Here is a 16,052-nt window from a genome sequence, read left to right as displayed (position 1 = left end):
AGGTGATTTCCCAGGCTGTATTTTTTGTTGTTAATTTTCTGCATTTTAGTAAATTGTAAGGTGTCCCTGTTATTTAGTCGGCCCCTGCACTGCACAGTGAGAGTGCACATGTGTGCGTCTGCTCCCCCCTCATTACTCTTTGTGCTGCTGCAATGATTCCTCATCACGAGCTCCGTTAATCTGCATGGATCTTCCCCCCCGCTGTACATCTGTGTCCACAAAGTCAATGCAGAAAGTGCTGACTTTAATTCAAAGGACGATTCAATTTTGATGTGTCTTCTCTTTCATTTCAGCTCTCACAGGCTCATAAAGTAAGTATCTGCATGTGACCGGATCTCAGTGTGCTCTCAGTTGGAGTCAAAGTAATGGAGATTGCAACGTAAACCTCTGCCAAGGCCCAGCAGTCCCTTTAAATCCACTCAAGTTGCACCAGATTTCTCACAAATATCCGTCCCCTGAATATGCCTGATTTTCTTTTATTGAGATCCATGAATTATTACAGCAGAGTTTTGGGAAATGTTGCAAATGTCACACTCTTAGTCATGAAAAATTCTAGGTGCGTCCCCCTGATCTCAATCCGCACAAGAACTTGATGGGTTATTTTTTGACGCATGTCCCATCCCTCCATCTGATTTTGTGGATAAACGTGTAATATTTTTGGGCTGATCCTGCTGACCCTAACAACTGAACAAAAGCGGTTTTCAGAAATGAATGGTAAAAGTCCAGAAAGTTTTGGACTGAATATTTTCTGGAGTTTGCTTTTCACATTTAACTAATGCAGCAGATTATGAAGGTCAGAGGAGTTCAGATTAGACGTGTAAATTCTGGAATATTCTGTATTCTGGAAACTATATAGGGTGCATATGACTTGGACATTTGCGTTCTCACATACAGCCTTCACGGAATATTTCAGGTGATTATCCATGCAGACTTCAGTGTGTGACTGAAAGCTGCTTTGTTATTATTGTATTAATATTGTTTAATCTACTGTAAAAGCATCGGTTGGATGTTTGAGAAAGTATAGTTTTAAACTTAGCAAGTCAGACGACGACACTGGGACCAGTGGGTTAGTTGGTGGGAATAAGAAGTGACGTGTGAGGATAACCAGCTGCTTATTGTCCCTTCATTTCAACATCACGCTTCAAACATTCCCTAAGATGAGAAGAGACTCCTTCCTCTGAGGAGCAGAAGCAGGGGAGAGGCATTTATTGCACTACTTTCCTGTTTGGAGAGGATGAGCATACACACACATACGCACACACACACACACACACACATACTTGCACACACACAGAAGGGTTGGGAGATTGTCCTCTGGAGTGTGTGCTGTTGTATCTCAGCCTCAGACACACCATTCATCATTCTGTGGATCATTGCATTTTATCTCCTAAAGCCTATAATAAAACTGACATCGGAGGAGAGACCAAGAAAGAAAGAGAGCGAGGGAGAGAGATGGAGGTGGAGGTGGTTTGGGCATTTGTGGATTTCCTGTGTGCGCGTGCGTGTTTGTGCATAGGTGCGTGTGTGAGTTTGTGTGCATGTGTGTGGACTTAAACACTCCAGTTTTCTCTTCCATTGTGTGCTGTGATGAATTTAAGGAGCCACCATTCTTCATTTTGTCAAGTTAGGTAGTACACACCACAGTTCACGGCTCGTTTGTTTCATATGCATGGACGTACAAAAATGAACAACAGCACACACACACACACACAGTAGCATGAATACACGCTCAGCTGTGCAGACTCAAGAGGTGAGGGAATAGCAGACCTACTTTAACTGCTCATGTGCTTCATTATGTCAGTCCTCCTCAGCTGACCCTGTGCTGAGCCCCACTCGAGCCTCACACGGTGCAGGTTTAACAACAGGGCGGCTGTGACATTGAAGACGTCCAATTCTACAGGACACGTTTATTTTTAGTAAACTCTGATGTTTTAAAGGGGACATATAACGAAAATTCCACTTTTGTAGTTCTTCTACACGTGAATTTGGGTGTCTGGCATGTCTACCGTCCCAAAAACTCGGGAAGAAAACAACTCCCGTGATTTTTGTGGTTCCTCTATTTCAGAAACGTTACGCTAGAGTGCGTCGAATGGGATTACGACCGAAATAAACGTCATAGTCACACCATGCCCATGTAGGGAGTCTCGCTACATGGCCTTGGGCGAGCGCGCTAACGTTAGCCGGTGGAGCCCGGTTAGCGTTAGCTTGCTGCTGCTACCCGCAGACATTTAAGTGGCCGCATAAACAAGGGACCACCGGGACACCTCTAAACGTTGACTCAACCATGTGGAAGGATGCTGCTGCTGCGTCAGCTCAAGCTCCCACTGCTCCCACTGCAGGGCTGCGCTGGGGAGTGGGAGCTCTTGCAGCCAGGCTCACCGGGGTTGAGGGGGGCGGGGCACTCAAAAAAGGTCAATCTGAGGGAGGCTGTTTTAGATATGGTAAAAGGTGCTGATTTTAATGATCCTTGTGGTATTTTGACCAAAATATGTTGCAGACATTTCATTAAGACCCCGGGGAACCATATCAACTGTGGTGAAATGGGCATAATATGTCCCCTTCAAAACTCGAATCAATCTTGCATTTCTAGATTGAGTGAGACTTTTTTGCTTTTGTTGCAGGTTCAGTTATAATTATAAGTCATGAAGCTGCTACTTTTTTACCTTCACAAGGGAGGATTGGTTTTCATTCGCATTTGTTTGTTACTAAGCAGGATCACTTTAGAACCACTGAGCTGAAATCCACTGTGGAGGACTTGAGCATGACCAAAGGAAGAACCCATTCAATTTTGGAACTGATCCGAATAAACAGGCAGAGTTTTTGTTCTACTTTCTTTAACACGGCAAGATAGTGCGCTAGCCTCGGTGGAGGTATACGCTCTCTGGGTGTGTACGTGTCTAGTTTAATATGTGTGGACATTTTAATTGAATTTTTTGTGAATCATGAGTAGTTATTTGTTGTACAGGTCGCTGCGTTTATGAACATGTCCAAGGCTTGTTGGGTTTGTGTTTTGTTGTTATTAGCTCCATTAGGGAGCTTATGTTTCATCGGTATTTGTTTGTTACCGGCATTACACAAAAACCACTGAACGGATTAATGTGAAACTTGGTGGAGGGATTTGGTACGGGTTACAATTAGGTGCAGCCTGTTGGGACTGCTGGGTCTTGGCGGAGAATAAGCGTCCCATGCTGCTCTCGCTTTGTTTTTGTTGCTAATTTTGCTGAATCATCGCTATCATGGAAAGTGATTTCAGTTTTGTGGTACTTGTGAGTTACTTGAGTGATAATCTCCAGTTTTATGCCACTTTCCTTTTCAGATACTGTTACTTTTCTGCTACTGTCTACTGACCTCAGAGGCAAATTGAAAAATTACTGTTCCTCAGGAGATTAACATTTTACATTAAATCATAAGTTTAATAAAAAAAAGACATTGCATCATTATTCATTCAACTTCAGGTCGGCTTCACCTCATCTGGGTTAGCGCGGCTTTTGTTAATAAGGTAATATCCAGTGATAGTTATATGATACAGTACAAACACAACTTCCTTTTTTATCATACAGTTTTTGTACTTTTATTTAGGTAAAACCTTGTATACAGGACTTGTACTTGTACTAGAAGTACTTTTGCAGAGTAGTTCTTCCACCACTGATAATGATTTATTGACTGATGATTGAAAACTGGAGTAAAGAGCTGTTTTATCCTTCTTTCAGTGGTCTCTCACTCCGCTTTATAACTAAGTCCTGACTCTGTTTTCCAGGTGAAATCCAAAGCAGGCCCAAGTCTAATGACCACAGTAGCCATGCCAGTCTTCAGCACAAAGAATGAAACGGTGAGTGGGTGAGTGAGTGAGAAGCTCAGTTAGGATTTGTGGAGTTTTCACCTAAAGCTGTGTATCTGTGTGTGTTTGTGTTGAATCCTCTCATGCAGAAGAACCAGGGTATTCTGTTGGGGGTCGTAGGAACAGACATCCCTCTGCAGGAGCTGATGAAGCTCATCCCCAAACATATGGTACCATCAGCTGCTCGTGTGCTTGTACTTTAACTAAATTAATGTATTATTATGAATTTCACAAAAGAAATTATTGTTTTCCACGTTCTGTCTCGCACTTTGTGTCTCCAGTTGGGGATCCACGGGTACGCGTTTGCCATCACGAACAACGGCTACATCCTGACCCACCCGGACCTCAGGCCTCTGGTAACTCACTTGTTTTACAGTCTCCTATAGCGCTCCCTGACTTTACCCTGTTTTTCCTTTTTTTTGTTTTTGTCCATGCTAAATTGTATGCATAACCAAAATGATGACGTGAACCCCCCCATGATGAGGGCACGTGGAGACTAATGTGTTTTGTGGTCAGAAGGCGCCATTGGCTCGTATAGTCTGTAATCCCCACCTTTTCCTTTGGTGTATGCATGCAGGGATAAAGGCCACTCATAGGGCTGGCTGGCCTGAAATTTCCCAGAGGTAACTTAACACTCGCTGGCAGAGACCACAGCCGCTCACGCTGGGACCGCTGGTTCCTCAGGAGCTATGGCTGTGCTATAGTGGATCTGTGTGTGCCAGTGTTAGTGCTATTCCTCTGTGTGCAACTCTGTGTGTGGTTGTCTGTGTTGTTTTATTTTTGTGTTTCTTTGTGGCTAATACTTGTGCTGTGGGTGTAGTCATTGACTTGATGTTTTCTTGTGGTCCCGGCTACGTACGGTAGCAGCATCTGACATGTACACTGTGATGCATTGACGTACAGTTTGAGTGTGGCTTTTACTATCAATCAAATTAATACATTTTTAATTTACCTGACAGTGTTAATTTCACACATAATTTGCTGAATAATTGCTCTGCAAAATCGCCACAACAGCCTTTATAAATGAGAGCCTTTGCTTTAACAAGGAAACACAGAAAAGACTAATGATGTTGACACATTTATAAGGAGATTTATTTATTTAACTCACAATTTGTAAAATCTTGTGTCACACACAGGTTTTACATTAGTTTGTCATTTGACATGTCGGAACAATAGTTGAACCTTTAGTCAAATAAAACCCTGATGCCCACAGGGATCATTAAATTGTGTGTATTGTGTTATTTTGTGTAGTACCAGGAGGGTCAGAAGAGGCGGAAGCCAAACTACAGCAGCGTGGATCTCTCTGAGGTGGAGTGGGAGGACAAAGACGACATTGTACGTGTGTCAAAAACAATAATACAGACGGAAATGTTGTCAGTATAAGAAAGTTGTTGTTATTTTGTTGTTGACAATGGGGGGGATACTGAATGTGCTTAAATCAAAATATAACATTCGATGACTGTAACTGTGCAATTTCTATGTTCATGACTTTGTCCTATGAAAACAACGGTTTCTATTAGATGGTACAACTATAACAGTATTAACACTCAGGTTTCAGAATCACAGTTAAGTTGCAGCCAATGACAATCTGCCGGATCAATGACCCCACCTCCACTTCTCTGCTCCGTGTGCTTTATGTTACAGCTACGTAACGCTATGGTGAACAGGAGGACGGGGACGTTCTCCATGGAGGTGAAGAAGACAGTGGACAGAGGGGTGAGGCTGCTGATGAAGACGTTCTCTCGCTCTCTTTCTTTCTCTCTCTCTGTTGTCTCTGCTGTCTCTGGACTGAAGGAGTAAATCTCATCCGAGCTGTTCTTCTGTCGTTTTAGAGGCGCGTCCTGAAAATGCACAATGACTATTACTACACTGACATTAAAGGAACTCCATTCAGGTGGAAGAGAAGTTTTATTACGTTTCCATTCGACCTTCTGTCAGTTTATGTCTCTGCTCCAGTCAAACACAGACTGACCCCTCTGTTGCTCTTTCCAGTGTCGGAGTGGCTCTGTCCAGAGGCCATGGCAAGTTCTTCTTCAGGGGAAATGTGTCAGTCGAAGCAGGTACATAACTTCAACTTTGGTGAACTTTGACCTGCGATATTTGCCCATTCTTGTGTATTTTTTACTCATACACATTCTAGTCTTCCACTTAACCTCTAAAATTAAGAAACGTTCGGCAGAAAGCTAGTACGGGGTCTTGTTAGAGGGTTTCCGACCTCGGTGTTGTTCCAGTCCCCTGTTCATAGCTAATTATAGAATTTAAGGGGTCCAACCAAAATTATGTGAACTAACATAATCAGCCATTTTCAGGGCTCCCCCCCCCCCCACCCCCCAGCTGTTAAACAAAAGCCTGAATACAGTTTAGATGCATGTGACTCTGACCTGCTTGTTGTATCAGTCCTCCCATGCTGGCATTGCTGAAGCGTTACTGACTTGTGTTTTTCAGGGCTCCGTGATCTGGAACAGCCAGATGTCGCCCTGGCAGATGAATGGTAACACTGGGATTATATGGAAGAGGGCATTCATGCGTTATGTAGGTTATGCCTCAATGTTCATCAGGGAAGTCCAGGCACTCATTGACGTAACTCTGTGGTTCTGTTTGGACCGCAGGACCTACTGCAACACAGAGGAGCAGCACGAGCATCGTCACCTCACACAGATTCAGGCCATCAAGCTCTTCTTGACGGGTCGCAGGCCACAGCTCAAATGTAAGAGACATCCGAGTCGGACGTAAATCAACAGGACCGAATGGAGTGTGTATCAGGTATTATTAAAATAAAGTCTCTTTTTGTTGATGGGGTCATTGTGTCACGTTGGGCAGGTGACAGAGAGCTGATCCAGGAGGTTTTATTCGATGCGGTGGTGACTGCTCCACTGGAGGCCTACTGGACCGGACTGGCCCTCAACAAGTCAGAGTAAGATCCACGAGACGCCACTACTGAAATCTGAAATCATAGATGTTTGGAAGCTCTTAGCAAAGGCTCATGAGTTTTTTGCCTGCGAGTGATCAGCAATTATAAATGGTAATGAATCATCAGCAAACAGCACTAATGATGATTTAACAAGTCAGTAGTTACCTCTGCTGCATCTGGTGTTTGTTTGTTTGCAGGATTAAGCAAAAACTACTCAATTGATTTTCACAACATTTTGTGGCGGGAATAGAACACAACCTCAAGCAAGAGCCCATTGAATTTTGGTGCAGCTTACTCATTGCTACACTATAATTTTGTAAATCACAAATTTAAGAGGTAAATCATAAATCTCACAAGGGGTTGTGTTATAGTGTGTAATAATGTGTAATCAGCAGTCAGACATGCTTGGGGACAACACTCACGAATCAAGCACCAGTGCTCTGCTCTGCATGAATCCTGCAGGAACTCAGACAAAGGAGTGGAGATCACCTTCCTGGGAACGCGCACCGGCCTGTCCAGGACCAACCTGTTTGTCCCTGCAGATCAGCTCTCCAATCAGTGAGTGCCGCTGCTCCACGTCTCTCTAATCATTACTTACAGCACCAGAAGAAGGCTGTGATGCGCCTGATGAATCTAATCCGCGGCTCCTCACTTCATCCTCTGTGCGTCCTCAGAGATTTCCTGACAGCGGAGGACAAGGAGGGTGTGTTTAATGCTGATCACTTCCCTCTGTGGTACAAGAGAGCAGCAGAGCAGGTCCCCGGCACGTTCATCTACTCCATCCCCTTCAGCACAGGTATAGGACAATGTCACTCGTCGCGTGTGAACTGTGCACCATCAAATATCATGATACAACCACACAAGACACACGTTTATCTGTAGTATCTGCGCCTTTCTTCACACAAGTTCATCTCAATATGCCTGACTCTCTGGAGCAGGAGTATATAAAGCACTTTTTGAAAGCTAAACTTGGTTTCCTTGGCTTTTCAGCATTTTCACATCTTTCTCTTTATCCCTGGGTGTGTTGTGGTGTGTGGTTTTTAATGGTTTCCACTGAGAGGACTTGCAGCACAGCTCACCTCCCTCACGGCTTTTTCTCGCAGTTTATGTGTCCCCTGTTCGGGCTGCTCGCTGCAGAAAGGAGAATAAAAAGCCTCACTCTCCAGGACATTTACCACCTTTTCGCTGTTAATGATAACTGCGTCCAGTCAGGCTTCACCATCATAACCTGAAGTGTCCCATCACAGCGCTCGTTTCAGAAAGATTGCAGTCATCTGGCTGTGGAAAAGCCTCAGACTGGACTCCATTAGTAATGAACTGCTGCTGAGGCTTTCTGAGGGCTGATGAGTGCAGGGCGCCATCTACTGAGCGGAAAGTGAACTGATGAATGATGGTTATCTGCTCTGTCTCTCCAGCTTTAGAGAATAAGAGCGTGGTCTTGGCCAGCACGGCAATTCAGCTGCTCGATGACAGAAAATCTCCGATTGTTGCAGGTAACCACATCTGAACTGAATTTCACATCATAAAGAATCCTAAAGTTTTGTGTTTTTTTTAATTCCAAAAATCGGCTTTTATCTGTTTGCATCCAGTTTATTTTGTGTTTTTTTTGTGTTCTTATTGTTCTATCACTGTTTACTTGTCATACTTTTTTTAGATGTTCTTGTATCTATTATTATTATATTAGGATTTTCGGTTTACTATGAAGCACTTACTCTTTCTCCTAAAACCATTAAAACTAGGGGCCAGTTTTAATGTTGTGACATATCTAAATGTATGGCCTGTTTCTAAGAGTTCTTTCCTAATCAATAATTTGATTAAAAATGTATAACCTAAGCCAAAGATACACTGATGTACCACTGTCTATAACCGGTCATTGTTTGTGATGTTGTGGCTGATCGGTGTAAATAAAGTTAGAGTTACTATTATCTCGTTCGGTCTCTTATGCTCTTTGTGCTTTGCTCAGCTGTCGGGATCCAGATGAAGCTGGAGTACTTTCAGAGGAAGTTCTGGACGGCCTGCCGACAGGTAACTACACAACAACTATCCTGACACGTTTTGTTTGTTTTTCTGAGTGAGTGTGAAACAAAACTCTTTATGTTTTGTGCTCAGTGTACGGCTCTGGATGGAAAATGTAGCATTAGCTGCGACAATGAGGTAAAAACAGTCACTTAACTCTAACTTCTGATTCCTTTAAATTGTTTGTATTGTTTACTAAATCTTTGTCTTGTTTACTAAATCTTTTTTATTCAATCACTCACAGGAAATTAACTGTTATCTCATCGACAACAACGGATTCATTCTGGTCACAGAGGAGCACTCTCAGGTACTGTTTTTGTGTGTGTGTGTGTGTGTGTTTGTGTGTGTGCAGAAGTCTGCTTCACATCAACTTAAAAGATGATATGCAAGTGTTGTGTTTCTGCAAGTGATCAAAAACAGTAACTTCTGTTCTGATTATTTTTATTTCCATTATTTTTTGTACTCTTCCATCTACAGTGGGATTTGAAGTGTGTGGCTGTGTGCGTTGAAATAACTTCTCTCTCAGACAGGGCTTTTCTTTGGAGAGGTGGAGGGGGCCGTTATGAACAAACTTCTCCAGATGGGGTCCTTCAAAAGGTCTGAGCCACAGTTTAACACTAACCAGCATGTTTTTGTTAATGATTGTAATTTGTTGTTGTTGTTGTTGATACTTTCTTTTGACTGTAACCACTTCCTGATTGGGACAGGATCACGCTGTATGACTACCAGGCCCATTGCAAAGAGTACGCTGGGAGCAGCGACAGCGCACGCACTTTATCTGACGTAAGTGACAGATCATCTGCTGGTAGATTTAGAGATAAGACATGAGAAGCAGTCAATTTATCACCTGTAAAACAATACATCAACATCTACACAGCCAGAGAGAAAGCCAAACTCTGTAACCTCCTGAGCAACAGCGCCCTCTGCAGCATCAAGTGGTGATTAATCCTGAGAAATCTCTGAGTGTGTAGTTTCTCCCCACTCATCAGAAACACCCTGAACAATAGATATTACCCATGATCCCTGGCTTCCTGAACAAGAAGAGCTGCAGCTGTAGTAAAATACGTCAAACTCTGTTTAGTATCTGTCATATGTCAGTTTAAGCTGTGACTACTAGTTACTCTCTCACAGAAGTAACAGAACACTTGTTAAGGGTGTTAACTCTTTTTGAAGCTGATATTTTAAGGTAAATAGTGTTGCTCTCAGTCATGACCCTAGAAGTTGGTACGTTTCATAGAGTTTGTGGTGAACAGTGTTTAGACACCAATCGAATATGAATATAGATTAAACTAACATTAAATCTTCCTCTCTCCCTCTCTCTCTCTGTTTCTTAGCCTTTCACTGTGGTTAAGTGGCTCCTGACTGAACTTGTCATGTAAGAATTTAGGCAAAATTATTATATTTGTTTAGTACGGGAAGATAAATTACACATTGTGACATATCATACCTATACTACTTAGCTTTTTTATACGATAATGAGCAGAAAACAATTAAAAAGTTAAATGATTAAAACATAAATGGACGATCATCACAGTACAATGAACACTGCTAAGATATAAGATATCAGTTTCATCTTTTACTACAGTTATAATTACATTTACTTTATGAACTACGTATGTAATAAAACCAATTGATAATAGTGTTAACCAATAACAGTTTTAAAAGAGATTAAATGTTAATTCATATGAACAGATGTCTGAATTAAAGGTGATGTTTGTGTTTCTCTCTTTAGTTTCCTGCTAGAATTTAACTTGTACAGTTGGTGGAACGTGGACCTGTCAGTAAAAGGTAACTGCAGCTAATGATCGTTACAGGCCTGTGTGTAAATTCATTGTTCTGTGCGTGGAACATATATCGCCTGTAAAGGTAGGACTTAAAGGCTGCATACTTAATGTGTTGGAGAGGAAATAGTATCATGTATGGTGAGCGAGTTGGGTCAGTCAGCTGAGTTCTTGGAACAAAGGACAAACACAGTTAAACTAGAGTAGAGCAAAAGGTCACCATAGAAGTCAGGTGATCTCAGGATCAACTTCTGCAAGACATGAATAGACAATGGGCTCACATGCTGGATAGTGGGTGCACTATAACGTTTATGTTGAGCTGTACCCTGTCTTCTGTAAGCATAAACTAGGAAGTTATAAAGCAAATTTCCATTACAGACGTTTGACATAACCACAGACAAAGAGTGTATTTCCCTGTCCTCACACACGTGCACATACACACACTCCTCTGCGTGTTTTGGGGTCAGGAGGTTACCCACACAGAGACACTTAAATAGGAGCACAGACACACACTTCTCATCTCACTTGCAACCTCTGCCTTGCCTGTGTGATCCTTTCTGCACAGAGCGTTTACGAATACACTTACAAAGACAACTTGTCTCAGAACCTCGTTTGACCAAATTTCCACCACACTTCTGTGGTTCAGTTCAGTTTTCTTTGTCCCACATTTAGCTCAGAGGTCTCGGGGGAAAACCATGATGGTTCCATGTGACACAGAGTACCCTGCTTTTGTCTCTGAACGCACCATCAAAGAAACAACAGGCAACATCGACTGTGAGGGCTGCATCAGGTACTGCTGCAGGCCATTTCAGATTATTGACTCCAATATCAGCAATCAATTTCTTGATATCCATACATATTAAGCCATGTGTGTGTTTGTGTGTGTCTGTGTGTCTGTGTCTGTGTCTGTGTTTGTTGCTGCAGGTCTTTTGTCATACAGCAGATTCCCAGCAGCAACCTCTTCATGGTTGTTGTGGACAATAAGTGTGACTGCAGCAGTTCTCCTCCAGTAACCATGGATCCCATTGAGATAATGTATATCCTTTCTAAAGGAAACACTAACATTTGATAAGTGGAACCATTGAATATGTGGTTTGTTTCGTAATGGAGATACTGACTGAGCGGAGCTGCATTTTTTCTTTGGGGTTTTTATTGGAGATGTACGACTCGAGTGTTCAGTTTCACATCAGCCTAAAGGAGTCGTGATGCAGGTTAGAGAGGTTTTAACTTAGCTCTGTTCGGTTTGTTCGTTTTTTTTGTCCTTGACACCTTTGAACACAACGAGTCCCTGAAATGTTACAGACTGAAGTTTCAGAAGGACAGAAAGAAACCTGAATCCTGTCATCCGTTCCACCCCGAGGTATGACAACATGCCTGTGTACTGTTACCTGTGTGTGCGTACATTTGTATGTGTGAGACCACACTGACATACCCAGATCCATGAAAGGAAAGACACACAGTTTATACAAATAATCCTTAATTGATTATCTTAGTTTGTTTCATCTTATTTTAATAGTTTTGGATTCCCTTTTGTAATGATAATATTGTATTCCCCAAACTTGAATTCTGAATGCAGCAACATTTCTCTCAAAGTTAATGTCAGATAGAGAAAGAGAAATGAGTAATAGGACAGTTATAGGTAAACTCCTAGGTCAGCCAGACTGAAAACAAATTGACGGTACATCTTTCAGTTGCAGACTGACTTCACCTTTAACTTACTGTACTTATCGGAGCTGTGTGCTCACTTCTCTTGTGCAATGAATTACTAACAATTTTTCACATGCTCTCTTCCCGTTTCACTCTGAAACAAAGTGGTTTCAATGCAGTGATTTGATTACCGGTAGTTCTTATGAAAGATTCTGATCCAGCTTTCTCCTTCTGTGCATCTACCTTTGTGGGCCTAATCAAAATGGAATTACACCTTACACGTAAACTGCTCAAAAAAACCTTTAATCACACACGACTGTGTCTTCTGCAGGAAAATGCCATGGAGTGTGGTTCAGCAACACGCCTCTCCGGTGCCCTAACAGCGGCTCTGCTGCCTCTGATAGCAGCGGCCGTCAGCAGGTGACGTGAGCAGCAGGACTGGACCTGAGGACGACCTCAACTAGAATATGCTTATTAACACATAGAGAATATGGCCAATCAGAGATAAATTTGCTCATTAGCTCTGCAGCTGGCAGCGCTCCACTAGGAAACAAAAAAAAAAAAACTGTAGCACCGAGACTGGCATCCATTAATGCAGAAATCATGAACGATGTGGCGCAGCAAAACAAAGTGAGCTTCACGGGATTGCTTGGTGACTTTGCTCAGAGTTCACAGTTTGCCATATAGTACCGAAAGTCCGCTGAAATTAAACATGAGAAACCAACATGTCTACAGTCAAGGCAAAGGGCATTGGAGTCTAGAAAAATAGTACTTTGTGCAAAAGAGGATATAAGAAATCAAACATGTTTCTTTATCGCGAACTGAAAGTTAATGTGAAAGTCAACAGAATGTGAAATGCACTTTGGTCATGTGAAAAGGAGGCAGAGCGCTCTGTATTCCTGGCATTAAAGACTAATGACTGTGGCGTCATATGTTTTCATACATTCCTCAGATATTTTAAGTTTATTTTTTAACTGAGTTCTTTCCGATGTTGATAATAATGTGGGTGATGTGAAATACCGGAGAGGAAACGGAACTCGTGAACGTTCCTCTGTCAGTTTCTCCTCGTTTTAAAGCGGGAGACGGTTCAGACGAGCTGAAGATGCATGATGAAGATTCAACAAAGTGTGTTTGAAGAATGTCAAGTTCATACATCCAGCCATGATTTGTCAAGGTGACCACATCCTCTCAACTGTGCGTTTGAGAGAGCTGACGAATAAACACAAAGAAATATTTTACCTCATTTACACCGTGCGTCATTTTCTCAAACATTGTGTGTGTTTGTGTATGTGTGTATTACTTGTGTTTCGGGGACATACATCAGTTTATCTTGTGGGCAGATAAAGCATTTCCTCATAAAAAAGGGTGAAGACTTGGGCAAAGGTTAAGGTTACGATAAAGGTAAGGTGCAATTCTACACTTCAGTATTAAACAGTGAACACTTTTTTTATTTTATGATCAACTTAGTTCTCACCAGACACAGCTGCTAACTCCTTTCTTCTTAGAAACGACGAAACAGAAACAAGTTGCATGTCTGTATATCAAATCAATCAAATTTTATTAGAATAGCAAATATTCACAATTTGCCTCATAGGGCTGAACAAGGTGCAACATCCTCTGCCCTTAATCCTAAACTATAGAGTATAGAGAATAAAAATCGATCTTAATAGGAAAGAAACGTAGAAACTTCAGAAAGAGCCACATTTGAGTGATCCCTCTCCCCGAATGGACAGAAGTGCAATAGATGGCACGTGTAGCAGAGCACATCGACAAAATAACAATACCTACGACGTTCATTGGAACATACAGAGTCTAAATGGAGAAATGTATACATTTTAAAAGTTTTAATAAAAAAGAAAATGTCTGACAGAGATGAAGGGAGCAGCAATGATTTAATAATTCAATAATGCCAATGCCAATAATATCTTATCCAGGTATCTGATTCCAAATCTGCTTCCAAACCCAGTGAGGCTCCACAACAGCCTAGTGACGTAACAGAGACAGAAACAGAAACCGCCTCTCACGTTTGAAGCGATGAGATACTAATGTTTTTCTCTCGGCCAAGACAGACAATGGAAATATAACTGCTCATTTGGATTGGAAAAAGTTGGGTGACCTCTTGAAGAAGAGAAGCTATACATGACATCCTTATTATTATATATTACAGCAAATATCAATGGAGTACATTTCCATACACTATATGACGTATAATGTTGTTTGTTATAAGCCATGTTATAGAAAGTGGCTTCTCAATCACAACAGTCTCATTATTAACTATTTCAGAAATCTCAAATCCACCACTTCGATTTGCTGAACACAGCAGGTGCCTGTTCAGGTAGCATACAGTAATCAGTAATCAATAAGGTAATCAATAAGGTTCAGAGTGACAGCCCTCCACCTCGACCTGCTGCTCCCTCTCTGACAGATAAAGAGACAGCCAGCAGAGACCCTTCAGTTTCCTGTCAGTTTGCAGATTAACACCAGACCACGTACATTACCCACATCATTTTCTCTCTGTATTAGATCATAAAATGCTGTATGATAGACAAGGCTAAAATTACACATGGTTTAAAAACAGATCTGTGGACAGTCTCCTGTGTCTTCCTCTAAACCGGCTGCAAGGTGCTGTACACCATAATGTTTGGGGCTGATGCAGACGGCTCCTAGGAGATGGTGGCGTACTTGTGTTAAATGACCGACTGGAAAAGAAAGATACAAACTCTGAGCGCTCTTATGACATCTATAAACCTCTATAGCAGCCATGTCTAATACTGAGACTCATGTCTCACTTACTTGTTCATATTGAGACTCTTGTCTTTTCGGTTTCTCGTCACCTGTGGGGGGGAACGATGACAGAGACATTGAAGGTAGATGTGTCTGATATAGATTTTACAAGACCAACATTTTTTGTTTTATATCAAAATGTCAATCACATACTTCAAGTATGTGCGTGTATATTAACAGGAGATAAACAGTAAAAGGACACAGTTCTCACCACTTTTTCTTGTGATGCAATGAAAGGTCAGTCCCAGGGAGATGAAACCCACAGTGACTCCAACAGCAGCAGTAACTACCAGCGCCCTCAGTGTCCACATCATCATGTCTGTTTCAGAGGAACAAGAATCAGTCAAACTCCTGGCACAAAAGCAGGAGGACTGTGTGTACCTTAAGTTTCTACCAGTGCATGTTACACCACTTATGAATATCACAACAGTATTTCTCAGCAACTAATGTGAAACGAATAATTAAAATTATTAAAGTGGTGAACATGATGAATCCTGGAATTAGCAATAACTGTTTCTTGAATGCAAAAAATAAAATTAGAGAAATATTAAAGGTATATATTTAAATATTTTCTAAAACATCTGTCACTGTTAAATAAAGGTTTTCTGTGTGAATCTTTAAGAAAAGGGATTTTGTCACCTGGTTTCTCTGGCGTTGGCGAAGACGTGCTAACATGTTCCTTAGCGTTCCTCGATGTGGTGACAGTCAGAGCTGTTGAATAAAGAAAATTACACTTCATCATTATGCTTGGAAAAAGGCACAAAACAGTTGTGATTTTATAACGTTTTGTATGAGGTCTGTCAACTGACAGAACTGTTAAATAAAAAGATTAAATTTAAAGAATTTAAAAGAACAAATATAGTGAGTGTTTTTGTCATGATAGGTTTCTTATCTTCTGATAGACTAAAGTATTTCTTTCAGTGCAGCAGTTACAAGAAAAAATGTATTTCTAGGGACAAACTAAAATGACAAAAGTGGTGAACATGATGAATCCTGGAACTGTTTCATGGAGGAAAATGTATAGAGACGTAGAAACACCTGAAGTTACTTCCCCTGGCGTTCGTAGAGTAGAAAT

At 41.5% G+C, this 16,052-nt stretch overlaps 1 protein-coding gene across 1 annotated transcript in view; it reads left to right on the top strand.

The window, feature by feature from the left end:
* The window catches only part of cacna2d3 (calcium channel, voltage dependent, alpha2/delta subunit 3), a 33,947-nt gene extending 20,850 nt beyond the window's left edge, over positions 1-13,097 (top strand). The window contains exons 14-38 of the mRNA XM_062411393.1: positions 294-311; positions 3,758-3,829; positions 3,928-4,008; positions 4,120-4,194; positions 5,090-5,173; positions 5,483-5,554; positions 5,671-5,732; positions 5,831-5,898; positions 6,284-6,329; positions 6,448-6,545; positions 6,659-6,752; positions 7,212-7,307; positions 7,424-7,545; positions 8,171-8,242; positions 8,713-8,774; positions 8,859-8,903; positions 9,010-9,072; positions 9,292-9,362; positions 9,473-9,548; positions 10,100-10,140; positions 10,498-10,553; positions 11,219-11,336; positions 11,471-11,583; positions 11,824-11,906; positions 12,525-13,097. Coding sequence (XP_062267377.1) covers positions 294-311; positions 3,758-3,829; positions 3,928-4,008; positions 4,120-4,194; positions 5,090-5,173; positions 5,483-5,554; positions 5,671-5,732; positions 5,831-5,898; positions 6,284-6,329; positions 6,448-6,545; positions 6,659-6,752; positions 7,212-7,307; positions 7,424-7,545; positions 8,171-8,242; positions 8,713-8,774; positions 8,859-8,903; positions 9,010-9,072; positions 9,292-9,362; positions 9,473-9,548; positions 10,100-10,140; positions 10,498-10,553; positions 11,219-11,336; positions 11,471-11,583; positions 11,824-11,906; positions 12,525-12,617 — 1,881 coding nt within the window. The 3' untranslated portion in view covers positions 12,618-13,097. The remainder of the gene's footprint in view (positions 1-293; positions 312-3,757; positions 3,830-3,927; positions 4,009-4,119; positions 4,195-5,089; positions 5,174-5,482; positions 5,555-5,670; positions 5,733-5,830; positions 5,899-6,283; positions 6,330-6,447; positions 6,546-6,658; positions 6,753-7,211; positions 7,308-7,423; positions 7,546-8,170; positions 8,243-8,712; positions 8,775-8,858; positions 8,904-9,009; positions 9,073-9,291; positions 9,363-9,472; positions 9,549-10,099; positions 10,141-10,497; positions 10,554-11,218; positions 11,337-11,470; positions 11,584-11,823; positions 11,907-12,524) is intronic.
* The last annotated feature ends 2,955 nt before the right edge of the window (positions 13,098-16,052 follow it).

Source organism: Platichthys flesus, chromosome 2 (assembly GCF_949316205.1).
Source record: "Platichthys flesus chromosome 2, fPlaFle2.1, whole genome shotgun sequence".
Classification (NCBI taxonomy): Eukaryota; Metazoa; Chordata; class Actinopteri; order Pleuronectiformes; family Pleuronectidae; genus Platichthys; species Platichthys flesus.
The sequence above is the reverse complement of the archived record's forward strand: the minus strand, read 5'-3'. Positions and strand labels throughout refer to the sequence as shown.